This window comes from Chiloscyllium plagiosum, unplaced genomic scaffold, assembly GCF_037043375.1.
Source record: "Chiloscyllium plagiosum isolate Xiang-an unplaced genomic scaffold, Cpla_swu_hap1 HiC_scaffold_14, whole genome shotgun sequence".
NCBI lineage: Eukaryota > Metazoa > Chordata > Chondrichthyes > Orectolobiformes > Hemiscylliidae > Chiloscyllium > Chiloscyllium plagiosum.
The window spans coordinates 23,014,879-23,042,154 of NW_028270152.1; the positions used below are offsets into that span (position 1 = coordinate 23,014,879).

General features: G+C 41.2%; 1 protein-coding gene across 2 annotated transcripts in view; it reads right to left on the minus strand.

The window, feature by feature from the left end:
• Nucleotides 1–27,276, minus strand: part of LOC122558892 (interleukin-17 receptor C-like) — a 69,711-nt gene that overhangs the window by 8,223 nt on the left and 34,212 nt on the right. For both annotated transcript variants that reach the window (XM_043707807.2, XM_043707808.2), the window contains exons 7-17: nucleotides 25,468–25,512; nucleotides 24,163–24,299; nucleotides 22,881–22,937; nucleotides 21,791–21,848; nucleotides 20,477–20,664; nucleotides 16,874–16,924; nucleotides 14,582–14,627; nucleotides 11,978–12,123; nucleotides 9,366–9,416; nucleotides 5,658–5,715; nucleotides 4,040–4,135 (exon numbers count right to left, since the gene is read on the minus strand). In XM_043707807.2, the coding sequence (XP_043563742.2) occupies nucleotides 4,040–4,135; nucleotides 5,658–5,715; nucleotides 9,366–9,416; nucleotides 11,978–12,123; nucleotides 14,582–14,627; nucleotides 16,874–16,924; nucleotides 20,477–20,664; nucleotides 21,791–21,848; nucleotides 22,881–22,937; nucleotides 24,163–24,299; nucleotides 25,468–25,512 (933 nt within the window). The remainder of the gene's footprint in view (nucleotides 1–4,039; nucleotides 4,136–5,657; nucleotides 5,716–9,365; nucleotides 9,417–11,977; nucleotides 12,124–14,581; nucleotides 14,628–16,873; nucleotides 16,925–20,476; nucleotides 20,665–21,790; nucleotides 21,849–22,880; nucleotides 22,938–24,162; nucleotides 24,300–25,467; nucleotides 25,513–27,276) is intronic.

Genomic DNA, 27,276 nt, shown 5'->3' on the forward strand with positions numbered 1-27,276 from the left:
TCAAGAGGACTTAAACTAGTAAGTTGGGAGGGTGGGACCCAGGGAGATAGTGAGGAAAGAGATCAATTTGAGACTGGTACAGTTGAGAAAAGAAGTGAGTTAAACAGTCAGGGCAGGCAGGGACAAAGCAGCGAATAAGGTAGGACTGATGAATTAAACTGCATTTATTTCAATACAAGAGGCCTAACAGGGAGGGCAGATGAACTCAGGGCATGGTTAGGAACATGGGATTGGGATATCATAGCAATTACAGAAACATAGCTCAGGGATGGGCAGGACTGGCAACTTAATGTTCCAGGATACAAATGCTACAGGAAGGATAGAAAGGGAGGCAAGAGAGGAGGGGGAGTGGCGTTTTTGATAAGGGATAGCATTACACTGTACTGAGGGAGGGTATTCCCGGATATACTTGCGCAAAACTGAGAAATAGGAAAGGGATGATCACCTTATTGGAATTGTATTATAGAGTGGGAAAATTGAGAAACAAACTTGTAAGAAGATCACAGTTTTCCATGCTAATTTGCTCATAGTATTAAGTGCATTAGTCAGAGGGAAATGGGTCTGGGTGGGTTACTCTTTGGAGGGTTGGTGTGGACTTGTTGGTGATGATCTAACCTAATCTAATCTAATCTATTCTAATCTGTAAGAATAATAGGATGGTTATGGTAGGAGATTTTAACTTTCCAAACAGACTGGGACTGCTATAGTGTTAAGGATTTAGATTGAGAGGAATTTGTTAAGTGTGTACAAGAAAACTTTCTGAGTCAGTATGTGGATGTACCTACTTGAGAAAGTGCAAAACTTGACCTACTCTTGGGAAATAAGGCAGGGCAGGTGACTGAGGTGTCAGTGGGGGAGCATTTTGGGGGCCAGCGACCATAATTGTATTAGATTTAAAATAGTGATGGAAAAGGATAGACCAGATCTGAAAGTTGAAGTTCTAAATTGGAGGAAGGATAATTTTGACAGTATTACACAAGAACTTTCAAAAGCTGATTGGGGGCAGATGTTCGCAGGTAAAGGGACAACTGGAAAATGGGAAGCCTTCAGAAATGAGATAATGAGAGTCCAGAGAGTATATTCCTGTTAGGGTGAAAGGAAAGGCTGGTAGGTATAGGGAATGATGGATGACTAAAGAAATTGAGCGTTTGGTTAAGAAAATGAAGGATACATATGTCAGGTATAGACAGGATAGGTCAAGCGAATCCTTAGAAGAGTATCAAGGCAGTAAGGGTATACTTAAGAGGGAAATCAGCAGGACAAAAAGGGGATATGAGTTAGCCTTGGCAAATAGGGTTAAGGAGAATGCAAAGGATTTTTACAAATTACAATAAGGACAAAAGGAAGAGAACAGGGCCCCTCAAAGATCAGCAAGGCAGCCTTTGTGTGGAGCCACAGGAGATGGGGAGATACTAAATGAGTATTTTGCAACACTATTTATGATAGAAAAGGACATGGAAGATATAGAATGGAGGGAAATAGATGATGACATCTTGAAAAATATCCATATTACAGAGGAGGAAGTACTGGAAGTCTTGAAATGCATAAAGCTGTCTCAATCCCCAGGACTTGATCAGGTGTACCCTAGAACTCTGTGAGATGCTAGGGAAGTGATTGCTGCGCCCCTTGCTGAGATATTTGTATCATTGATAGTCACAGGTGAGGTGCCGGAAGACTGGAGGTTGGCTAATGTGGTGCCACTGTTTAAGAAGGGTGGTAAGGACAAGCCAGGGAACCATAAACCAGTCAGCCTGACGTCAGTGGTGGGCAAATTGTTGGAGGGAATCCTGAGGGACAGGATTTACACATATTTGGAAAGGCAAGGACTGATTAGGGATAGCCAACATGGCTTTGTGCGTGAGAAATCATGTCTTACGAAGTTGATTGATGAGGGCAAAGCAGTGGACGTGATCTACATGGATTTCAGTAAGGCGTTCGACAAGTTTCCCAGTGAGAGACTGGTTAGCAAGGTTAGATCTCATGGAATACAGGGAGAACTAGCCATTTGGATACAGAGCTGGCTCGAAGGTAGAAGACAGAGGTGGTGATGGACGGTTGTTTTTCAGACTGGAGGCCTGTGACCAGTGGAGTGCCACAAGGATCGGTACTGGGTCCACTACTTTCGGTCATTATATAAATGATTTAGGTGTGAACACAGGAGATGTAGTTAGCAAGTTTGCAGATTACATCAAAATTGGAGGTGTAGTGGACAGCAAAGAAGGTTACCTCAGATTACAATTGGATCTTGATCAGATGGGCCAATGGGCTGAGGAGTGGCAGATGGAGTTTAATTTCGATAAATGCAAGGTGCTGCACTTTGGGAAAGCAAATCTTAGCAGGACTTATGCACTTAATGGTAAGGTCCTGAGAGGTGTTGCTGAACAAAGAGACCTTGGAGTGCAGGCTCAAAGATCCTTGAAAGTGGAGTCGTAGGTAGATAGCATAGTGATGGCAGCATTTGATATGTTTTCCTTTAATGGTCAGAGTATTGAGTACAGGAGTTGGGAAATCATTGTGCAGCTGTACAGGACATTAGTTAGACTACATTTGCAATATTGTGTGCAATTCTAGTCTCCTTTCTATCAGAAGGATGTTATGAAACTTGAAACCGTTCAGAAAAGATTTACAAGAATGTTGCTAGGGTTGGAGGATTTGAGCTATAGGGGGAGGTTGAACAGGCTGGGGCTGTTTTCCCAGGAGTGTCGAAGGCTGAGGGGTGACCTCATAGAGGTTTATAAAATCATGAGAGGCAAGGATAGGGTAAATAGACAGAGTATTTTCTCCAGGGGTGTGGGAGTCCAAAACTAGAGGGCATAGGTTTAGGGTCAGAGGGGAAAGATGTAAAAGAGACTTAAGGAGCAACGTTTTCACGCAGAGGGTGGTACGTGTATGGAATGAGCTGCCAGAGGAAGTTGTGGAGTTTGGTACAATTGCAACATTTAACAGGCATCTGGATGTGAATATGAATAGGAAGGGTTAGAGCGATATGGGTGAAGTGCTGGCAAATGGGACTAGATTGGGTTGGGATATCTGGTCTGCATGGATTAGTTAGACTGAAGGGTCTGTTTCTATTCTGTACATCTCTATGACTCTATGGTGGAATATAAAAGTTCCAAATGTGATATATTTCATATGTAAGCAATCTTCCATAACATGTGGTGAGTCAAAACCATATGTAATTTTTAGGTGATCCAATATTAGAGGTTGGGAATGATTATTTACAGGCGCACTGATATAATTAAATCCTCATTTTAAAATCATACATTCTGTCCTTACTTTCCATTAGCATTTCTAATTCCTTTTATGTCCACACTTATAACAGAAACTAATTACACTGCAATAATCCTCCCTCCAATGGTGCCTCTGGAGTCCCACAGGCTGCTGTGTGTAATCAAGAGGGTGATATGTTTACATAAGCTATTTCCATAGAAATAACACAGGAAATTATTGCGAGAAAAGATGACTGGAAGTGTATACAGATGGAAAACTTCACATACAGATTTGACTTATCAGACCTTTGGAATGTCTCAAAACAATTCAGACAAGTATTTTAAGTAACAAAGAACTTCAGAATCTGGAAATCAGAAACAAAACAGAATTTGCTGGAGAAATTCAGCAGATCTGGCAGCATCTGTGGAGAGATTCTAAAGTATGAAGAAGAGTCACATTGCTTTCATTCAATATTAACTATGTCATTTGAACAAGTATAAAATGGCAAGTCAGTTTTTTTAAAGTGATCTTTGTTGTGGGATGAGGGTTAGTAAGGACACTTGCAAAACTCCCTTTTCAAATTAGCACAATGGCAATTTCGATGCCCATATGAACAGATAGAAAGGATTTCAACTTATAACCCATGCAAATATGCAGACCTCTTCAGTATCAGTCTCTATTAGGTGCTTACATCTTGGTCTGGGACTCAAACCTGGAGTTGAAAGTACTGCCAGGAAACAATGGAGTCTAGTTATGATTGACATTTATACTTTAAAACTATCAGCCCTCGTGTATAGATGCTAAGGATTATAGAAAGCCTGTTCCTTACCTTTCAGTATCTGAGTCTTGATGGTAATCGTAAAAATCACGATTGTAACAAGTATTAAAAATGGTACCAGTAATGGAGTCCATCGAGCTCTGGCGTCTGCAATATAAACATGGCATCAGCAAGTCTTCTAGAGATTGGTAGAGTCGAGAGTATGGTGCTGGAAACAGAACAGCAGGTCAGGCAGCATCCAAGGAGCAGGAGAATCAACATTTCAGGCATAAGCCCTTCATCAGGAATGAGGCTTATTCCAAAAACATTGATTCTCCTGCTCCTTGGATGCTGCCTGACCTGCTGTGCTTTTCCAGCACCACACTCTTGACTCTAATCTCCAGCATCTGCAGTCCTTACTTTCTTGTAGAGATTGGTAGAGATTGATACTGATAACAATACAGACTAGGTCATAGTGAGCTCTTTCAACACCCCCCCACCCCCCCATTATACAGGAAATGAGCAACACTTTCAATTTGATAAAGGCTAAATGCACTGATTATATATGCTGAAGCAACAAATTAATGAGGCATTAACTGTAAGGCAGAGAAATTTAGAAATACAAATACTGGTTTGGTATACAGATGCCTAATAGAGCAGCACTGAACATACATATCCTCACATTATGCTACATTAGAGATCAGTCAGGACAGCAATACATCAGGATTACCATCAGTGCCATTTTTAAAGTCCTATTCCTGAATTCTAGCTGATGAAATTTACTGAAAAGTATACACGTGTGAAGAGCAATTGGGAACAAGATCGCCCCTGACTGTAAATCTTTATGTTGGCATATTAATATTTGGTTTCAAAAGAAAGGTACTGAAAGACTGTTGGAATCCACGAAATTCTATTCTACAGCTCCAGCACAGCAGCAGAAGCAAAGAACCAAAATTGTGAGAGAATTAGGGCAAAATTAAGGGGAGGCGACCACCTAGTGGTATTATTACTGGACTATTAATCCAGACTCAGGTCTCTGGATTCTGAACACCCAAGTTCGAATTCTGCCATGGAATTAGAATTCAATAAAAATCTGGAATTAAGAATCTATCGATGGTCACAAATTCACCGTCGATTTTCAGGAAAAACTCATCTGGTTCACTAATGTCCTTTCAGGAAGGAAACTGCCATCCTTACCTGGTCTGGACCTACATCTCCAAATCCACAGCAATGTGTTGATTCTGAACTGCTCTTTGGGCAATAAATGCTGGCCTAGCCAGTGACACCCTCTTTTCATGAATGAATGAAAATAGGACTATCTCTGAAAAGTGACTTGGATTGAATTTGAAAGGGGAAGGAAAGCAGATCCTTAATTAATGCATCCAAATTTGATCACTTTTTCATTTAATACATCCTTGTCTGGCCCTGTTTGCATACCACAGAGACTTTTTTACCTGAAGCCTTATTCATGCTAGAATGTCTGCTATGATATTTTCATACACATTAATGCCCATTTAGTGTGAATGTTTCTAATGTAGACTAATTGTGTACGTACTCTATATCTCTGCAGGGCTGGCTTTCAAGATTTGGTCACTATGTATGAACAAACTGTTGCTGTTAGTAAAAATAGTTAAATTTGTTCACTGTAATAAAATCTTGTTGGGTTGTTAATAAATTATATAATACTTACATATATCAAAGGGACAAATGGTGATTCTGGGTGAGAACTGCACATCTGATCTCCAGACCTGAAAGATAGAAGGACTCTGTTAGACGAGGTGGCCATTTTCAGTTGATATCAATTGTCTTGACAAGCTATTCTCTACCACACATTTTGCCATGTCTTTTGTGAGGCATCCAGTTAACACTCTTCAGAAGAGAGCAGAAAGATCCCTGGTGGCATAAATTTTCCACCACCCAACACTGGCAAAAGACAGCAAACCATCTGGTTGTCTATTTGTGTTGTAGAGTCATACAACAGGGAAACAGACCCTTTGGTCCAACTAGCCTGTGCCAAACATATTCCTAAAGTAAATTTGTCCCACCTGCCTGCGCTTGGACCATATCCCTCCAAACATTTCTGATTCATGAACTTGTTCAAATGTCTTTTAAAAGTTGTAACTGTACCTGCATCCACCACTTTCTCTGGCAGTTCATTTCGCCCATGAACCATTCTGTGTAAAAAAAGTTGCCTCTTGCATCCTTTTTAAATCTTTCTCTACTCACCTTCAAAATATGCCCTCTTGTTTTTGAACTCCCTCATCCTAGGGAAAAGACCAGTGTCATTCACCTTATCTATGCTCCTCACAATTTTATGAACCTCCATATAGTCACTCTTCATCCTCCTATGTTGCAGCGAGAAAAGGTCCAGCCTATTTTTATATCTCAAAGCTTCCATTCTGGCAACATCCTGGTAAATATTTTCTGAACCCTATCCTGTTTAATAATAATCTTTCTGTGGCACGGTGACCAGAACTGCACAGAGTACTCCAGAAGAGGCTTCACCAATATCCTGTATAAACTTAACATGACTCCCAACTCCTATACTAAAAGATCTGAGCAATGAAGGCAAGCATGCTAAACACCTTCTTAACTACCCTGTCTACCTGTGATACAAATTTCAAGGAAATATATGCCTGAATCTCCAGGTCTCCCTGTTCTACAACATTACCTAGGGCTGTAGCATTAATTGTATAAGTCCTGTCTTTGTTTGTATTACCCTATCTGTGTCCAAAATTTGTGGTTCCCTTTGTCTAGTTAACACTTCAAAAGTAATCCATTGTTTGTCAGGTGCTTTTGGAACAACGTGATGGAATGATGAGGATCTGTATAAATGTAGGTTCTTTCTATGCTGGAATATTGACAGAATTAACCTTTCATAGTGAGCAGTTGATTTAATAATTTCAATGAAGAAACAATAATAGTTTATTCAAACTATTGTTGTTTGACATTTTTAAATGTCATCATTTAGATCTGTATTTGAACATTTAAAAGGGCAGTTTTTAAAAATATTTATTCTTGAAATGTGAGCATCACCAGCAAGGCCAATATTTATTGCTGAAAAATAATTGCCCTTGACAAGATGATAATGATTCAATTTCTTGAATGACTGTGATCCATCTGGTGCAGGTACATCCACAGCGCTGTTCAGGAGGAAGTTTCAGTTTGGACATAATGACAATGAAAGAATAGCAATACAGTTCCAATTCTAGATGTTGTGTTGGAGGGGAACCCTTGAGGTACTGGCACTTTGATATGTTTTGCTCCCTTTGTTTTTTTAAGTGGTAGAAGTTGCATATTTGGAAAGTGCTATCAAAGGAGCCTTACCAAGTTCCTGCAGTGCATCTTACAGCCAGTAAAATGGCAGCTCCACCTCATGTAAATATATTGCAAACTGTTTATCCTCAACTTTGACTCAATATTTGACTTATCTGAGTCAGACAATATTGGGTTCAAATGCAACTCCAGAAAACACTTAATCCAGACTTAAACATCAGTCCAGTACTGTGTTAGTTCAGTGGTTCTTTATCTCTTTCTCCCTCCATTACCTTCACTTTCCTCAATTTATGGCAGCTTACTCCCCTTATGCTCCATATGGCCAGATTTCCTGACAAGAAAGGTGATGTCTTGGAAAATATGGTTGCAATTAAGTACTGCTATTGAGTTTGTTACAAAACTGATATTTTCTAATGTTTGCCAAATTCATTCTTAGAGGAAAGCAGCATTGATGTGACACATCAGATTCTTCTTAACATAGTGGGACAAAGGTCTGACCAAGGGCAGGAATTTACCTAACAAGAAACAAAGAAGTGTGGATGCTGGAAATATGAAACAAAAACCAGGAATTGCTGGAGAAACTCAGCAGGTCTGGTAGCATCTATGGAGTGAAAGCAGAGTCAACATTTTGGGTCCAGTGACCCTTCTCCAGTTCTGACCCAAAATCTTGATTCTGCTTTCTGTCCACAGATGATACAGTTTCTCCTGCAATTTCTATTTTTGTTTCAGAAATTTCACCTATGGTTGAGATTTTATGCAAATATATCACTTTTTATTGTAACTTGCTTTCTCGATTGACTGGAATGATGCTGCAAACTTATAGAATCATAGGATCCCAAATGTGTGGAAGCAGGCCGTTCAGCCCATTGAGTTGGCACAGCCCCTTCAAACAGCATTCCACCCTGCTCCAACGCATCCCTGTAACCCTGCAATTCCCATGCCCAAGCTACACATCCCTGGACACTATGGGTAATTTAGCATGGCCAATCCACCTAACCTGCACATCTTGAACTTTGGAAGGAAACCATAATTCTCAGAGGAAGCTCACACAGACATGGGGGAGAACATGCAAACTCCATACAGACAGTCACCCAAGGTTGGAATCAAACCTGGGTCCTTGGCATTGAGACGCAGCAGTGCAAACCACTAAGCCAATTCCTGAATGAGCAGAATTGTATTAACATTAAATATTTCAGGCTCATTTCTGCAATGCACAAAGAACAGCCAGTTAACAGGTCAACCTTGTTTCTGTTGCCAATTAAGGAAGGTAGATGGGTTCCCGAAGTGGAAGATCCAATAGTATAGGACATCAGCAGCTCTGGACATTGTGTGTGTACGCTCAAAATAGAGACTATACCTGTTCTTTCAGTTTTAAAGATTACAAAGACCCAGGGGGTTTGGAGTGGCCAGTGTGAGAGGAAACCGCCCCCCCCCCCCCCCCCCCCCCCCCCCCACTTCAAAGGATTTGGCTGAGGTTGCGTGCTTTTTATTCTTGTTGCACAATGATTGAGTCATTCAGAGGAGACACCAGTGTCTCTCCCATCATGTTCAAGGTGCTGCAAGATTTTGGGCTTAGCATTCAGGTGGAGCTGCCTTTTTACTGTCTCCAAGATGGTTCGAAGAATGCTGCATTACCTGGAACATTCGAAGCTCCTGATCCAATAAAGAAACAGGAAATTATATTTTCCACAGTGCAGATCTTGTCTTGCAATGCGGAATAAACAGCATTTTTATTACTTTTTTACCTTCCCATGGTGCTGAGGTGTTGATGCTCAGACACCAGTAAAGCTCTGGCACATCATCAGTCTTCCTGTGTGAGCCTTTCAGTGGCTACTGGGAGGTGAAAAACATCACAGACAAGACCATTCCTGTCCTCAGCCAATTCACTTGGGATGGAAAACACCAAACACGGGCTCATTTTCTGAGATCCCTACTGCTTCTCAGATTCAAAATTGCTGAGGCCAAATGTGGTACTCCAATCATCAGATTCGTTACTGAGTGGGAATCAAATTAAGGGATCTTTCTAATCTGTAAGATACACTTCTGAACCAGGCAGCCCATTTATCCTCAAAGTCACTTTTAGAACCATTTAAGAAAACATTGAGTGAGTAATGTTACTAACCTGAAAGCAGTCCTGTGAAATAAGATTTAGTTGCTTCTTTTGCTCATTAATCTGTGTTAGTCATGAAAGAAAATTGAAATTAGTAACAGTCATAAACACAAGTTGTATTGAATGCAAGTATCTAATTTTTCATAATTAGTCGGTTCTGAATAAAGGAACGTCTTTCACTTACCACATACCAAATGTTCTGCAGCAACTAATACTACAACAGGTTAAGCCATTGTAATGGCTCATCAATCAATAGCTTTTGTAATAATGATTTTTCTTTTGGCTAAAGATAAGGCAAATTACAGCTGAGGAATGGAATCAGTTTTCCACTTTGGATATCTGTTCAGCATCATGAGCTCCCAACAGATAGTATGGTCACATAGGATACAGCTACCATCAATTAAACAGAATCCCTACAGTGTGGAAAGAGGTCATTTGGCCTTTCAAATCTGCACTGACACTCCAAACAGCATCCCACCCAGACTCAGCCCCTACCCTATCCCATAATCCTACATTTATAATTGCTCGGCATTCTGGCTCATAATTTGCCAAAATAGTTATCAATATGGGAGAAAGTGAACACTGCAGATGCTAGCTTATGCTTGACACGTCAACTCTCCTGCTCCTTTGATGCTGCCTGACCAGCTGTGCTTTTCCAGCACCACACTCTTCGACAGTTACCAATATGGTCACACTGAATGCAAGTAGAAATTTATCACCAAATTCCATGTACTTCTGTACTCTGCCTCACATTAAGAGGTAGCTCAGAGCTGATGAGCCCATTTCAACTGAAACCCTTTTGAGAGCTTAGAAATTGTGAGCCAGATTTAAACTCAGATCACACACTATTTGTAAATGAAGTGAAAATGCATTTCCCTTTCCCTATGACAAGGTAAAACAAATAAACCAGTCAGAATCAATTTCTGATATTTTCTAATGGAATCAGTAAGTGAGAGATTCTCTTTGGCTTTGTAGAATCCCATTGTGTTCTAGTTAAGCTCCTGAGCAGTCCTTACTGTTTGGCCAGTCTTTTTTTCTGATAAGTGTTCATGCAATGTCCCCAGGTTGCATGGGTATGCATCTCCACAGATGAAAAAATAAAGATATGTAACTGCACTAAGCAAAGGAACACAAAGCACAATCCACTAGTTTAAAGTAAGACACTGGAATGGACCGGCTCATATGTCCTCCCCACATAATGATTCTCTTTGTAGGAGTGGCTTTGTGGCCCAGCAAATCAAAGAACAAAGAACAAAGAAAATTTACAGCCCAGGGATAGGCCCTTCAGCCCTCCAAGCCTGAGCCGATCCAAATGTACTGTCTAAACCTGCCGGTCAATTCCTAAGCATCTGTATCCCTCTACTCCCCACCTACTCATGCATTTATCCAGACGCATCTTAAATGAATCTACCGTGCCTGCCTCTACCACCTCTGCTAGCAACGCGTTCCAAACACCCACCACCCTCTGTGTGAAGTACTTGCCGCGTGTATGCCCCTTAAACTTTCCACCTCTCACTTGAAAGCGTGACCTCTCGTTATTGAATCCTTCACCCTGGGAAAAAGCTTGGCTCTATCCACCCTGTCTATACCTTTCATGATTTTATAAACCTCAATCAAGTCCCCCCCTCAATCTCCTTTTTTCTAATGAAAATAAACCTAACTACTCATACTTTCTTCATAGCTAGCACCTTCCATACCAGAAAATATCCTCGTAAACCTTCTTTGCACACTCTCCATCACTTTTGAACGGCCTTGGATAGCAGGTTAGCTTACAACTGCCTTGGTTCATTTGCTCAAGGTGACATGAGCAGGCTTCTGACCAGTGGGTGCACTACATTTGATAACCAAAGGGGCTCTGAATTTCGAAGAATAAGAGATGATGTCACTCAAACATGCAAAATTCTGAGAGGGATTGATCAGGTAAATTCTGACAGGCTGGTTGGGAAATGAAGAAATCAAAGAACATTGTTTTATGATAAAGGGGCTTATCATTTAGACAAAAACAGGGTGAAATGTATTCAATCAATGGGTTCGGAATCTTTGGAATTCTCTTGCCCACAATGTTAGATGAGTGAATTGACGAGAATTTTTTTTTTATAAAAGCATTCATGGGATGAGGGAATTGCTGGCTAGGCCAGCATTTATTACCCATTCCAAAATGGAGGTAAGGGCAATGAATAGCCATGATCAAACTGAATGGCTACATTGAGAGATTGGGGTTGAGAGTGTGGTGCTGGAAAAGCACAGCATGTCAGGCAGCATCTGAGGAGCAGAAGAATCGACGTTTCGGGCAAAAGCCCGAATTCCTGATGAAGGGCTTTTGCCTGAAACGTCGATTCTACTGCTCCTCAGGTGCTGCCTGATCTGCTGTACTTTTCCAGCACCACACTCTCAACTCTAATCTCCAGCATCTGCAGTCCTCACTTTCGCATACTTTGAGAGACTGTATGGTCGGCTCTTGTCCCTTTTTTCTTATGTTCTCTGCTAACTATTTCAGGCCTAAACACTCTGTCTTAAGTTAGTCTGGTCTAATGCAACAAGCATTCTACTTTCATTGACACCACTAGTCTAATTGATGAACTACCATCACATTGAAGTATTTGTCTATTACAAATTTAACTTACGACTTCCATGTTCTGCAGGAAATGATCACACTTGTTTCCTTTCACGGTGCAGATCGAGAAGTTCATTTCATTTATTGCATGAAGTATAGTCAAGGTGACATTTCTGTGCTTCACTTCAGACTTCACCTTCCATAGGAGTGAATGACCTAAACAAACAAAGCAATCATAGAACACACACACGACCAAATGGCCTTAGGGATTGCCTAACAAGAAGAAAATCTATTTCTATTCCTTTCCCATAAGATGTAACAGCAGAAATTAGGCCATTCAGCCCATCGAGTCTGCTCCACCATTCAATCAAGGCTGTTAAGTTTCTCAACCTCACTCTCCCGCTTTCTCCCTGTAATCTTGAATCCCTTTATACTCAAGAACCTACCTACCTCGGTCAAAAATATACTCAATGACTTGGCCTCCACACCCTTCTGTGACAATGAGTTCCATAGATTCGCCATTCTCTGGCTGAAGAAGTTTCTCCATATCTCTGTTTTGAAAGGTCTTCCCTTTACTCTAAGGCTGAGTGCATGGGTCCTAGTCTCTCCTACCAATGGAAACACCTTCCCAATATTTACTCTGTCCACACCATTCAATATTCTGTATGTTTCAATTAGATTCCCACATCATTCTTCTCAACTCCATTGAGTATAGATCCAGAGTCCTCAAACATTCCTCATATGTTAAGCTTTTCATTCCAGGGATCTTTCTTGTGAAACTCTGAACACAGTCCAGGGCCAGTACATCCTTTTTGAGATTGTGGGGCCTATAACTGCACACAATACTCCAAATGTGGTCTGCCCAGAGCCTTATAGAGCCTCGGATGTTCTTATCTAGTTCCTCCTTTTAGTTTTGTAGTAGTTGTGTCCAAGTACAGCGTTTTGGGGGAGGGGGGGGGCGGGGGAGTTGAGGATGGTTGCTTAAGGACAATGTGTCCGGTGTTGGGTGCCCAGGTTAGAAACTCAACAAGGCACGTGTCCCACTCTCTAAATCAAGCCTTGTAATTGCATATTACCTTTAAATGTAGCAAAAGATCTCAAGACATTTTTACAAAAACATTATCAAGATACATTTAACACTAAAGCACACAAAGTGATATTAGGGCAGATAACGAAAAGCTTGGTCAAGAAGGTAGTTGTAAGGAGGGTTAAATTATTAGGATGGTTTAAGGGAGAAAGGGGTTTAGCGAAGTTTAGCAAGAGAATTTAAAACTCTTTGCCCATCTCACTGAAGGAGCAATTGTCAATGGTGGGTGACCATTGAGCAGAATTGAGAATGATCTGGAGTTCAGGATTGGACACACACACACACAGGTATCTCATGTAGAGCAAGAGATAGGGAGGGGTGTGACCATAGAAGAATTTTAAAGTTGAGGCGCTGTTCAATTTGTAGATAATATAGATCAGCAAACACAGAGGGTATTGGTATATGGGAACTGTAATGGGTCAGAATCAGCAGGCAGCAGTAAAGGTCAGCTCAAACTTATGGAGAGTGAAAGATGAGAGACTAGAGCAGGAGCACGCAGGAAGTCAAGTCGAGAGGTAACAAGAACACGAAGGAGGCTTTCAGCAGCAAATATGCTGAACCAGAGTAGGAGTCAATAAATGTATTGTCCTTTGTAAATTCAGACCTTGAGAAGTGCTATAAAAACAGTTAGAAGACATAATGGCACGGTGGCTCAGTGGTTAGCACTGCTGCCTCACAGTGCCAGGGATCCGGGTTTAATTCCAGCCTCAGGCAACTGTCTGTGTGGAGTTTGCACATTCTCCCTGTGTTTGTGTAGTTTCGTCCTGGTGCTCTGGTTTCTTCCCATAGTCCAACGATGTCAGTTTGGGTGAATTGGCCGTGCTAAATTGCCCATAGTGTCCAGGGATGTGTAGGTTACGTGCATTAGTCAGGGATAAATGTAGGGGAATGGGTCTGCATAGGTCACTCTTTGGAGTGTAGGTGTGGACTTACAGAGTCATAGAGATGTACAGAATGGAAACAGACTCTTCAGTCCAACTCGTCCATACTGGCCAGATATCCCACCCCAATCCAATCCCACCTACCAGCACCTGGCCCATATCCCTCCAAACCCTTCCTATTTATATACTCATCCAGATGCCTTTTAAATGTTGCAATTGTACTAGCCTCCACCACATCCTCTGGCAGCTCATTCCATACACATACCAGTTTCTGCATGAAAAAGTTGCCCCTTAGGTCTCTTTTATATCTTTCTCCTCTCACCCTGAACCTATGCCCTCTAGTTTAGATTAGATTTAGATTACTTAAGTGTGGAAACAGGCCCTTCGGCCCAACAAGTCCACACCAACCCACCAAAGCGCAACCCACCCAGACCCATTCCCCTACATTTACCCCTTCACCTAACACTACGGGTAATTTTAGCATGGCCAATTCACCTAACCGGCACATTTTTGGACAGTGGGAGGAAACCGGAGCACCCGGAGGAAACCCATGCAGACAATGTGCAAACTCCACACAGACAGTTGCCTGAGGCGGGAATTGAACCCGCATCTTCTTGGGCCAAATGGCCTGTTTCCCCACTGTAGCGATTCTATTCTATAAAAAGCCTGTCAATAAACCGAAAACTATCAGGTAAATTCTACTCACCAGAATCAAAAGGGCAACTAAAATTGACATGATCTCCGGAGATAATCTAAGTAAAGAAAAAACAGGTTTAGAAAAGAAAAACGGCATCATAACAGGCAATTTAGAAACATTAACCCACAAGCCAAAAGCAGCAAGTAAACGCATTGTTTTAGTTTCTGTGACTATCACTTATTTGGCTTAATGATAGTTAACAGTAGCCTTTGGGAGTTAAGAGAGTGAATATGTAACATTTGGTCCCTCTCACTATTAAGATTAACACTGGCTCAGAGTCCCACATTCCTGCAGAAACTCATTGTTTTAAACATTGTATCATATTTGCGTAAAAAGAATGTGAAATGCACAGCTGTGAGCATCAATTGAGGCATTCAAAAGAGCAGTGGACTGTTATTTAAATAGAAAAATGTGCAGGATTACAGGGAAAAGGCAGGAAATTGGGAAAAACACTCAAATGTTCAGGGAGCTGGCACATACTTGATAGACTGAATGGGCTCCTTCTGCACTGTAAGAATTCTGTGATTCCCTGAATATCTTGTTGAAGGGGTGATGTTCTGCCATTAAAATGCAACCAACAAAAACTTGCGTTTATATAATGGTTCCAACATGGTAAAACATTCCAAGATGCTTCACATCAGTGTTTTCAAACAAATGTTGACACTAAGGGACTATGAGGACCGATGACCAAACATTTTATCCATAACAATTATCTTAAAGGTAGAGAGGGAAGTAGACAGGTGAGGAGGCGCAGGAAGACAATTTAAGAATTTAAACATAGAAAGCTGAAGGCATGATGCAAATGGTGCAGCTACTAAAATGGGAATGCAAACGAGACCAGAATTGGAGGAACATAGGAATCTCAATATACTTCACGGAATTCGGGATAGATAAATACATAGAGTCATAGAGATATACAGTATGGAAACAGACCCCTCGGTCTAACTCGTCCAAGCTGACCAAATATCCTATATTATTGTAATCCCATTTGCCAGCAATTGACCTATATCCCTCCCAACCCTTCCTATTCATATATCCATCCACATGACTTTGTAATGTTCTAATTGTATCAACCTCCACCACTCCTGCTGGCAGTTCATTGCATACACACACCACCCTCTGCGTGAAAAAGTTGCCCCTGAGGTCCCTTTTATATCTTTCCCCTCTCACCCTAAACCTATGTTCTCTAGTTCTGGATTCCCCCAACCCAGGGAAAAGATCCTGTCGGTTTACCTTATCCGTGCCCCTCATGATTTTATAGACTTCTATAAGGTCATCCGTCAGCCTCCATGCTCCCGGGAAAATAGCCCCAGCCTACACAACCTCCCCTTATAGCTCAAACCCTCCAACCCTGGCAACATATTTGTAACTCTTTTCTGAACCCTCTCAAGTTTCACAATATCCTTCCGATGGGAAGGAGGCCAGAACTGCATGCAATATTCCAACAGTGGCCTAACCAATGTTCTGTACAGCCGCAACATGCTGTCCCACCCCCTATACTCAATGCTCTGACCAATAAAGGAAAGCACACTAAACATATTCTTCGCTATCCTATGTACCAGAGATTCCACTTTCAAGAAACTATGAACCTGCACTCCAAGGTCTCTTTTTTCAGCAACACTCCCTAGGGCCTTACCATTAACTGTATAAGTCCTGCCCTGATTTGCCTTTGCAGCACCTCACATTTATCTAAATTAAAATCCATCTGCCACTCCTCGACCAATTGGTCCATCTGATTGAGATCCCGTTGTGCTCTTGGAGGTAACCTTCTTCATTGTCCATTACACCTCCAATTTTGGTGTCATCTGCAAACTTACTAACCATACCGCCTATGTTACATCCAAATCACTTACATAATTTTATAACAAAAATGGGAATGTTGAAATGGAAACTTCAGTGAATAAGAATCAATGCAGCTCAGTGAACACAGAGATGGATGATGGAAATTTAACAGTGTGTAGTGTTTTACTTCTGACACAAAATCGAAACTTTATTGGTAGATTAGTTAGGTTCTAATAAGGAGAGAACAATGGAGGTGCAATTTCATGTGCAAAAATGTGAAAGGTAGGAAGGGAAAGAATATATTTAATCCATAAGGAGTGCTGAAGTACCAAAGGATAAAAAGATGCAGTAGATGAAGAAGCCACATAAATAAAAATGTCTGAAACGAAAACAGAAATTGCTAGAAAATCTCAGCAAGTCTGGCAGCACTAGTGGAGAGAAATCAGAGTTAATATTTCGGGTCCTGTGATCCATCTTCAGAACTAAAATTATCTAACTCATTGTAGCATCGATAAATACCTTGATGCAGAGAGAGGGGTGTGGATCCACACTTTGGAATTCACTCAGTTTCTGTTTGGAAGAGAAAATGAAAAAGCTGAGAATAATACTCTTTTGACAGAGAACAGCATTTAAAGATTCAAAGACTTGTATTCAGGTTTAGATTTGTGTGTGTTTACTTATACTCATTCCAGCAATAAATATTCTGAGAAATACCAATGTTAGCACAGACTATGACACAGCCACTACCAATACAGAAGCAGCGATATTGACACAGACATTAGCATCAAGATTATCAGCTATATTGATATTAGTTAGCAACAGATTGTCTCTATAATCCTCTGCACTGCAGTACTGCCTCAGTTTTGACATTATTATGAATAGATTTCAATCATAGAATCCCTATCATGCGGAAGCAGACCATTTGGCCTTCCAAAGAGCATCGCACCCAGACTTATTGCCCTTACCCTATCCCTGTAACCCTGCATGTCCCAAGGCTGATCCATCTAGCCTGCACACCAGTGGGCACTATGGGCAATTTACCATTGCCAATCCAGCTAACCTGCACATCTTTGGCTTGGGGGAGGAAACTAGAGCACCTGGTGGATGCCCACATAGACATGGGGCAGGGGTGATGTGTAAAAGGAATATACAAACTCCACACAGACAGTCTCCTGAGGCTGGAATCAAACCTGACTCCCTGATGCTGTGAGACAGCTGTGCTAACCGCAGAGCTACTGTGCCACCCTTCAGTTGATTCAGTGGGTGCTGCATGGCAGTGCATTCCCTCCCCATAAGAACATCATAACAAGGAGGAGTTGGCCCCTGGACCCCATTCAATAAAACTGTGGCTGATCTGATTGTGAGCTTAGCTTCACTTTCCAGCCTCCCCTGCCAGAAAAATCGTCATTGAAAAATCTAACTGAACCTTGAATATATTAATTGGCCTAGCCTCCATTGGTCTCTCTAGAAATGATGAACAAACCTCAGAGAAGAGAAGTTCTACTCATCTCTGTCAGATAATAAAACCCCTTATTTTTAAATTGCCTTCTAGGGCGCAACCACAAAATATCTGTCAGCATCTTGTAGCAGCTTGTTGGTCTAGGGGTATGATTCTCACTTTGGGTGCAAGAGGTCCCAGGTTCAAATCCTAGACAAGTTCTGATCTTGAGAGCAGCCCGGTGGCTCAGTGGTTAGCGCTGCTGCCTCACAACACCAGCGACCCAGGTTCGATTCCAGCCTTGGGTAATTGTCTGTGTGGAGTTTGCACATTCTCCCTGCATCTGCATGGGTTTCCTCCGCGTGCCCCAGTTTCCTCCCACAGTCAAAAGATGTGCAGGTCAGGTGAATTGACTATTCTAAATTGCCCATAGAGTTAGGTGCTTTAGTCAGAGGGTAAGGGGTCTGGGTGGGTTCCTCTTCAGAGGGTCAGTGTGGACTTGTTGCGCTGAAGGGCTTGTTCCCACACTGTAAGTAATCTAATCTATCCTCTTCAGCCTGCCTCAGGGTCTTACATTTTTCCAAACTCCAATGAGTTTGGAAAACCTGTCCAACCTTTCCTCAGAAAATTGAAGAATTAACCAGAAAATATATAACCTGTGATCAGATTGTTTCTATAATACGCTGGAATATAGGCCTTCAGAGCATGATTAGGGCTTTCAGCTCCTTCAGCCTGCCCTGCCAATCAATTAGGGGAGAAAGTGAGGACTGCAGATTCGGGAGATCAGAGCTGAAAATGTGTTGCTGGGAAAGCGCAGCAGGTCAAGCAGCATCCAAGGTGCAGGAGAATCGATGTTTCGGGCATGAGCCCTTCTCCTGCTCCTTGGATGCTGCCTGACCTGCTGCGCTTTTCCAGCAACACATTTTCAGCTGCCAATCAATTAGGCAATGGCTAATCTGGTTATGGTCTCAACTACACTTTCCTGTCTTCCCTCATAGTCCGAGACTCCCTCTTCTATCAAAATTCTGTCCAATTCTGCTGTGAATAAATTTAACAAGACAGCTTCCATTACTTTCTGGGCATGAGAATTCCAGTGATAAAATCCCTCAAAGAAAATAAAATCTTATTGCCTCTTACAGTTGAAGAAATGAGATATTACAACATGTTAGGGCTATCACAAACAAATGTATCATTTTTAAATATGACATTTTCCCCTGTATTTTTGTTTAGACTGTAACAGATGTCACAATCTGGTGAACCTTCCCAGCACAGAACACCCACTGTATCTATAGAATCTCAATGAGAAAGGAAATTCTTGTGAATGGTGAGTTGAAGTGCTGATGTGCGTCTGCTTATTAGTCCACAAATATTCTGTCTAAATTCAGAGAGTGGCTTCACGAAACTCTTAAAGGATTAAAATGCCTCTGCTCCTAGGTTGTCAGGTTTAGTCCATGAATAATGCATGGAAGAACCAGGAAAGGCTCCTGGCCCAGATTCCATGCTGAAAATCTGCAAGATAAGGCAATGTAGTACAAGCTCATAATCCATAGATCTCAATTAATAATCAAGAGGATATATCACTTGGAGAACTTGAAGTGTGGAATTCAAAACATCATTGTTGCTACCAGCAACATCATTGGATTGTCATAAAAAGACTCAAAAAGGTTCTGTCACATATTTAAGTTCGGAAAGTTGCTATTTTTACGCAATCAATTCTATTTGTTTACCAGTCCCACGCCCATGAAGTTGACCCCTAACTCCCTGATAAAGTGATAAGTCAAACCATTCACCTGCAACTTCAGCAAGGGAACATCTGGCAATGTATGCAGGTCACCAGTCCCTACTCAGGACAACTAAGGATAAACAAGACATCCTATCATTTCTGGCCTGACATTGAACTTAAAAAAATAAAGTGCAATATCTCAGTGTTGACTGTCATAGTCACAACTCTTCAGATGAGGTCCTTAACAGGAAAGGAAGGAAGAGCAGAAGACTATGAAATGAAGAGATTTAAAGCATTAGTGTACATAATAAAATGACAAACTAAAGAATGAAAATTGGAAATAAAGAGAAGTACTGGAAGTACACAACAGGATACAACAGGAGTTGACCTAGGCAATGACCTAGTGATATTATCGCTGGAATATTAATCCAAAGACCCAGCCAATGTTCTGGGGTCCCAGATTCAAACCCTTCAATGGCAGATAGTGTAATTGGAATTTAATAAAAATTAAGAGTCTAATAATGACTATGAATCCATTACTGATTCTGAGGAAAAAACCCACATGGTTCACTAATATCCTTTAGTGGTAGAAATAGCCATCCTTATCTGGTCTGGCCTACACGTGACTTCAGATCCACAGCAATGTGGTTGACTCTGAACTGCTCTTTGCGTAATTAGGGATGGGCAATAAATGCTAGCTAGCCAGTGACTCCTTCATCCAGGGAATGCATGTCTACATTTTGGAGGGGAATCTTTCATCTGGGCCTGGGATATTTGAGCATTACATTTGTTTTCCAACTCTACATTTTATTCAGCTGAAGTGAACTCAGATAAACATACCCCGTGAACAACCATCAGCATAATCCCATATGCTACTTCCCAGTGATATGAACTCCACCTTGAAATGCAATACTCCGAGACTGTTCTTAGAATTATGTTAATGATCTATGAAAAGACTTACATTAATTTGAATTGTCTGCCTGGAATGAGGGATCTCATGACACAGTGCAGCACTATCTCCAGTCTTTGAACACAGGGAAATCTCCCCCACAATACTGCATGGTGATGAGAATGTCCACTGAAGTGCTTTCCCTTTGTATTCCACTGCCAGGCCGCTCAGCTTCCAAATGTTTTCTTGAAATTGCTTATCTAAAATAAATTAATACATTTAACAGAAATCAAAATGTGCTCTGCACATGTTTGAAATGTTTGTTGAGAGGGAGCACTACACAAATGTAAACTAGATAAATCCTTTTCAATATGGACAGATTAAGGTAATACCAAATGAAAATATTCCTATTTATTAATAGGAACTGAATGGTTCAATGGATTAGACACAATCACAAGAATTAGGAGTGAGGGCAGGCCATTCAGCTGCAAAGAGGTACAGAACTGAACCTCAGCACTGACTAGACTGGGCGATACACAAAGGTGATATTAGGATTTTCTTGGATCAATCCATAACGAATACCAAATAATTTATTGGCTTGTCATTCACTTCCTGAATCTGCTTGGCTTTTACCCCATGATCCCATGAATCAGGAAAGTAGTGAAATATTAGCCATTGTCTTTTAAAAACATACACACTAAAAAATATCACTGATCGACAGGAAAACTGGACAGCAGGCTGCAATGTGGTTCAGTGGTCAGTATTGCTGCCCCCCAGCACCAGGGACCCAGGTTCGATTCCACCCTCAGGTGACTGCTTGTGTGCAGTATGCACATTCTCCCAGTGTCTGCCTGGGTTCCACTGGGTGCTCTGGTTCCCTCCCACACTCTAAAGATGTGCAGGTTAGGTGGATTGGCCATGCTAAATTGCCCATTGTGTCCAGGGATGTGCAGGCTAGGTGGAATAGCATTGGAAATGCAGGGATGGGGTGGGTTTGGGTAGGATCGCTGTGGACTCGATGGGCTAAATGGCCTGCTTCCGCACTGTAGGGATTCTATGATTGATCTAACAAGCAGCCAATCCACTGCAGCCTTCAACTAGTGATTTTTATCCCCAGATAATCTATGCGATTGAGATATTACAACTATATTCAGTCTGTATCAGTCACAGTGAAACACAGTAATTTGTGTTTATTGTAACAAATTATATTTGTGTTTCAGAAAAGTTACTAAAACCCTCTTCTTTCCATGTTAAATATCACATAGCTAATTGTTTATATAAACAAAACACAATGGAGACAGAATTGTTGAAGAAATAAAATAGGTCTTCACTTTAAATATACAATAACCTAAACAAAGCCACAAAAGTCAGAGCACTCAAACTCACACTGAGAAAAGGGACATTTTTCAGCACGTATGGCATCTTCGATTTTTGCTGACCACGCCTATTAAAACCAGAGGAATGTGTAAGCAGAGTCAGTCTGAACCATAGCAGTCATTTCTAACTAGCCTGCAGCCCACTGCAAGCAGGAAACTGAATTTTAATCCATTAGGATATAACAAGTTCCATCCCCCAGCCCCCCATCTCAAATAAATAAAACAAAACTTCAATGACAACATGTAATCAGAACAATCTTACAAAGAAAACACAGCCAGCTGAAACATATCTCAGCACATTATACTTGAAAAGTAGCAGTTAGATTACACATGGAGTCATACACACCCCATGAAAATACCAATCTCAATCACACAACAAACTTTTATAAATAAATGTTATTGATCAGTGGTATCAAGGTGCCTATTGAATGTAAATAGGATTTACACAAACGTGTTTTCTTTAACAAAAATATTATTGGATATTGATTTAAACTTTTCCTTATGGTATAAACCAACTGTGACTTCAGAAATAATACAGAGAGGGACTTCAGAGAGAAAATTGAATTTCCCTCTCGTTTACAAATTAACATCAGTGGAAACTCTGCCCTCTATACAGGACACTGCTCCTAAACTACTGAAATAGCCTTCCTCAGGTTCTTATCGACTATTGAGAGCAGCGCTCCTCAATGGGTTAACGTGAAAGGAGAAAGATGGCTGCTGCTTTTAAAAGAAACCAAAAAAAGGGAGATGTTACTGAATTTCAAGAACGCCTCAAGGAGAAGCATTCTGAAGGGGTTGGTGGGAGAGGGAGCATCAACAAGAGAGGCTCCTGAGTCTCAATTCAACTCCTTGAGAGGGTTGCCAGTTGCAACTTCAAGAGTGATCTGAACTCACTAGATGGCCCACCACATGGGAGTTCTGCTGGTCTTCAAGGACAATTTATTAAAGCTACTTAAGGGTAAGTCCCTTCAGATTTCTCAAGCTATACAGCAACCACCCAGACATAGAACAAATACAGGCCATATATAATATTCAGGAATAGAGCCCCTCACACATTTTAGTTTTCACATTTCAGATAGAATGATATGATAGACACGTACCTGCACGCACAAGCAAGGGACGATGTCTGAAAAGTTGAGGCGTACTTCAGTCATTTTCTGGATGAACAATAAAGAAGAACCATCACTCCATATATTTATAAACAAGTCACCTTTCACCATCATTGAAGCACAAATAACAGGCCAACCAATTCTATAGGCATGAAATTTGTCTTGGGCTCTAATATTAAGTCAGTGACAGCACATTGGCTGTCTATTTTACAACCTGCCTGAATATCTTTTCCACTGAAATAATCTGAAAATGGTGTAAAAGGGGTAACCAATTCATTATAATCTGTTGTTGTGAATCATCAAGTTTCACCCTCAGCCTCTCTTATTTCCTACTTACATTGTTACAACTTTAAGTCTCCAAATTGCTCTTCAGTCAAATCCATTTGTCAAAGGTGTAAAATTCCTTTGGTTCAAGGTTTCCAAATAGTGGACTGATGACCAAGGCTTGACCAAGCAAATGACCACATTTGAGCATCTGGTAAGAATATGAATTAAACTTTGGAGCGCTGCATTACAGTGCTAGTAGACTGGGAGATAACAATATTTAGGGCACCTTGTGTTTTTCAGTTGTTAAACTGAAACCTCAGATTGCTCGGGGAAAGAAACCAAAGCGAGTTTTTAATCAGACTGTTGCTATGTTCTTTAAACTCCAGCCAGACCTTCTGGATTGAACTTTTGAGAAAACCTTATAAATCCAGCCTGCGACGTTTTATAATATAAAAGTCAATGGATAGTGATTAAGCAAATCCTATCACTCCAATCTGCAAAGTGGAAAGAATAATATGTTTCTCATTTTTTTCAGGGGACACAGGGTGGGGAGAAAGAGTAATGGAGTCAGGCATTTTTAGATGCCTGTCATGGTAGTCACAAACCCACTCACTATGATTTGGAGTTAAGGTTAACTGGCTAGCAGGAGATACACTTTGAAATGAAATCAATCAGTCCAAATACCATACTGATAGCTATTTCAGCCCAAGCTGCAGCCAAGAACATAGTACCCATGACTGTGCTTGTTCTTCAAATATAGATTAAGTTTTTATCATGTTTTCTCTCTTCATCGTCTGACTTTTACCTTGGTTTACATTCCCCAGTCGTGGGCTAACAGTGACCTCTTGCTTAGTGCCATTCTATGATGTCTTGTAAGAGATATCCACTGTGTGTGGAATTACAGACAGTATTCACATGATAGTGAAATGTAATAAAATTGTTGAACTTCCAGGAGCTTACAGATTTACACAGCCATGTCAATAACAGAATTTCTAATACCACTTACCAAGTTGTCAATAACCAGGGGGTTGATGCTGTCGAAAGGTGGTACCACATTATACTTGAACAACATGTAGGAATTCTCTGGTATGTTAATAACAGCCACCTGTGTCTCATCTTCAAGTGTAGTATTTATATTTGGAACTGTAGTACAAGAGATTGACATGAGGAATCTTATCTAAGCTAAAACGTGTTAGATTGGCAATTACCCTTAGTCAAAGAAGCATTAGGATTAGTGAAAACTGAACCTGGCATCTGAAGGTTTGGTGTAAAGTCATGTCTCTCAGTTATATCACATCATTAATTGTAATTTCAATGTTCTTCTCTGTCATTATTTCAGGACATTTTAAGCAAGAATCTATTGAGGAACTATTGACAAGAAAAGCTCCAAGTATTCTGTCCACTCTTCTAATAGTACTTTAAGGCAAGATTGCAGATATCATGTGAAAGATTTTTACACTTGAATGCTTTGAAGCTCCTGTGGATTTAAAAATACTGAGAATCTCAAACTTCAGAAACAAACTTGCCAAAATTCACAATTGTAAGTTTTGAGTTTGATTAACCTGACACAGTTAAAAATCATGTAATTCCCTTCTCCAGATCTTTCTGAATCTTGCAACTTGGATATCCCAGATTTCCTTCACCTTCATCTTCAGGAACTGCATCTTCAACTGGCCCCAGTCCTCTGATTCTCTACCTCTCCTACCTCCTTCTAGGCTCTCCTCAAAGGCACCCCTTTGAGTAAGCTTTTGGTCATCTATTCTATTGGGTCCCAATACTTCTGAGCGAATGGTGCTATATAAATGGGAGATAGCACTGTTGCACGACCTTCTACAGTTACCAGAAATAATTTTGTTTGTTAGTAAGTTCATTATCATTCTACAGATTTGTTATGAGATTCATTATGAGCTGTGCAGATGTTTATGTAGTCTAACACAGGAAATCATAAAATCCCTACAGTGTAGAAGCAGGCCATTCAGCCATCGAGTCCACACTGACCCTCCAAAGAGCATCCCACCCCCACCCACCTCCCTACCCCATTACGCTACATTTTCCATTGCTAATTATCCCTTAGCTTGCACATTACTGGATACTATGTGCAATTTAGCATGGTTAATTCACCTAACCTGCACCTCTTCGATCATTTACAAATTTCTATTTGCTGTCCGTTTCATAGACAGCATGGAAATGGACTCTTCCACCCAACTTAGGAGCTTCCTTCGCCACTTCTACGTCATTGACGTGAAGAAATAATAAATTTTAAAAGTGCACGTAGTATATAAATAGTAAATGTCAAATTCTGTTTTCTCACCTTTGCACCACGTTATGTTCTCCAGAAAGTCTTCCAAGGTACAATCTGCAAAACAAAACCACAACAGACCCGTTAGGAATTCCATATCAACACATTCAATTTGTACAGTAGTGAAGCAACACAGGGATAACTATTTCCCAATACTGTGATGTTTTAGCTGGAGATTATAAGAATCGTACAATCACGGAACAGATACTATATGGAAAGCATGGACAGCCATTCAGCCTCCCTCCTTCTAAAGCAACTCAGCTAGTCCTTCGCCTGCAACCAGAAAAGATGCAAAACCTGCTGGTACACCACCCCGTTCACCTCCAACAAGGGCTCCAAACAGTCCTTCCATTTAAGACAGAAGGTCACCTGTCTCCCTTACAACTGTGTTTACTGCATCAGGTGCTCCCAGTGTGGTCTTCTCTACATTGGGGAGATCAAGCGTAAACGTAGGGAACAGTTCACCGAGCATCTCAGCTAGGCCCGCAGGGGCCAACCGAACCTCCCATTTCAACTCGTCTTCCCAATCCCTTTCCGACCATCCTTGGCCACCTCTATTGCCACAACAAACCAAACCAAAAATTGGAGGAACAACACCTCATCTTCCACAGCCTAGAGGGCTCACATTGAGTTCCACAATTTCAAATAACCTCCCTTCCCACCTACTGGATTCATTCCTCCCATTGACCAACCAGGTCGTACCCTCTGCCTGTCTTCACCTATCCCTACTCCACCACCCTGCCCCGTCATTCCCTTTATCTGCAGCTCCCCCATGACCCACCCCCAGTCCTGAAGAAGGGTTATACCTGAAACATCGACGTCTCCACTTCCTGATACTGCCTGGCTTGCTGTGCTCTTCCAGCCTCCTGACTGTCTACTTTGGATTCCAGAATCTGCAGTTTTTTTGTCTCTAATCAAATCCTTCACTCCAGCTTGTTCCTTGTAGCACACTGCAAAGTCTTTTTCTTCCGTTGTTAATCCAATTTTCTTCTGGAAGCCTTTCACCGCATTCTCAGCTATTTCAGATCCTAACCACTCATTACAAAAATAGGTTTCTTTGTGTCAACCTTGTCTCTTTTTGATGTGGAGGTGCCAGTGTTGAATGGGGTGGAGAAGGTCAGAAGTCACATGACATCAGATGATAGTGCAATAGGTTTATTGTAATCACAAGCTTTCGGAGCGCTACTCCTTTGCCAGGCGAAATGACTTCACCTGACGCAGGAGCAGCGCTCCGAAAACTTGTGATTTTAAATAAACCTGTTGGACTATAACCTGGCGTTGTGCGACTTCTGAATTTATTTCTTTTTGCCATTCACCATAAGATCATTGTCCTCTGGTTCTCAACCTTGCAGCCATTATGAACAACCTCTCCCTATCTGTCTGCACCTGTCATGATTTTGAATGTCTCAATCAATTCTCCTCTCAACCTTCTTTTCTCAGTTTCTCCAATCTCTTCACATGTCTGGAAATATTCATTCCTGGAACCATTCTCATAAACCTTTGCTGCATTCTCTCTAAAGCCGTCACGTCCTTCCTGAAGCATGCCTTGCCTTGCCCTTGGCATGGATGTTCACCCAAAAAACATTTTGCCACAGATTAGATTAGATTCCCTACAGTGTGGATACACGCCCTTCAGCCCAACAAGTCCACACCGACCCTCCAAAGAGTTACCCACCCAGACCCATTTCCCTCTGACTAATGCACCTATTACTATGGGCAATTTAGTGAGGCCAATTCACCTGACCTGCACATCTTTGGACTGTGGGAGGAAACCCACACAGACACAGAGAGAACATGCAAACTCCACACAGACAGTAACCT